The 217-nt window shown below is 67.7% G+C and overlaps 1 protein-coding gene across 1 annotated transcript in view; it reads left to right on the top strand.

Moving 5' to 3' along the window:
- Positions 1-3: 3 nt before the first annotated feature.
- The window catches only part of LOC104160645 (complement C1q tumor necrosis factor-related protein 1-like), a gene marked incomplete at its 5' end in the record, with an annotated part of 1,121 nt that continues 907 nt past the window's right edge, over positions 4-217 (top strand). Inside the window, one exon of the mRNA XM_009698827.1 lies at positions 4-139. Within this exon, the coding sequence (XP_009697129.1) occupies positions 4-139 (136 nt within the window). The remainder of the gene's footprint in view (positions 140-217) is intronic.

Here is a 217-nt window from a genome sequence, read left to right as displayed (position 1 = left end):
CGGGAGCAGAAGGCCGGTGGCACCCAGGAGGGGTTGCCCCTGCGGCCCCGCTGCGTTCGCTGCTGTGAGCTGCCCGACCAGCGCTTCTCCTACCCCCAGTACCAGCCGCTGCCTCAGATCAACATGACCATCCTGAAAGGTGAGCGCTGGTGGGACCCCACACTGTGGCACTGCCTGCGGCCAAACCTGCAGCCAGGGCACCCCATCCTGCCAGGCA

This window comes from Cariama cristata, unplaced genomic scaffold, assembly GCF_000690535.1.
Source record: "Cariama cristata isolate BGI_N322 unplaced genomic scaffold, ASM69053v1 scaffold36094, whole genome shotgun sequence".
NCBI lineage: Eukaryota > Metazoa > Chordata > Aves > Cariamiformes > Cariamidae > Cariama > Cariama cristata.
The sequence above is the reverse complement of the archived record's forward strand: the minus strand, read 5'-3'. Positions and strand labels throughout refer to the sequence as shown.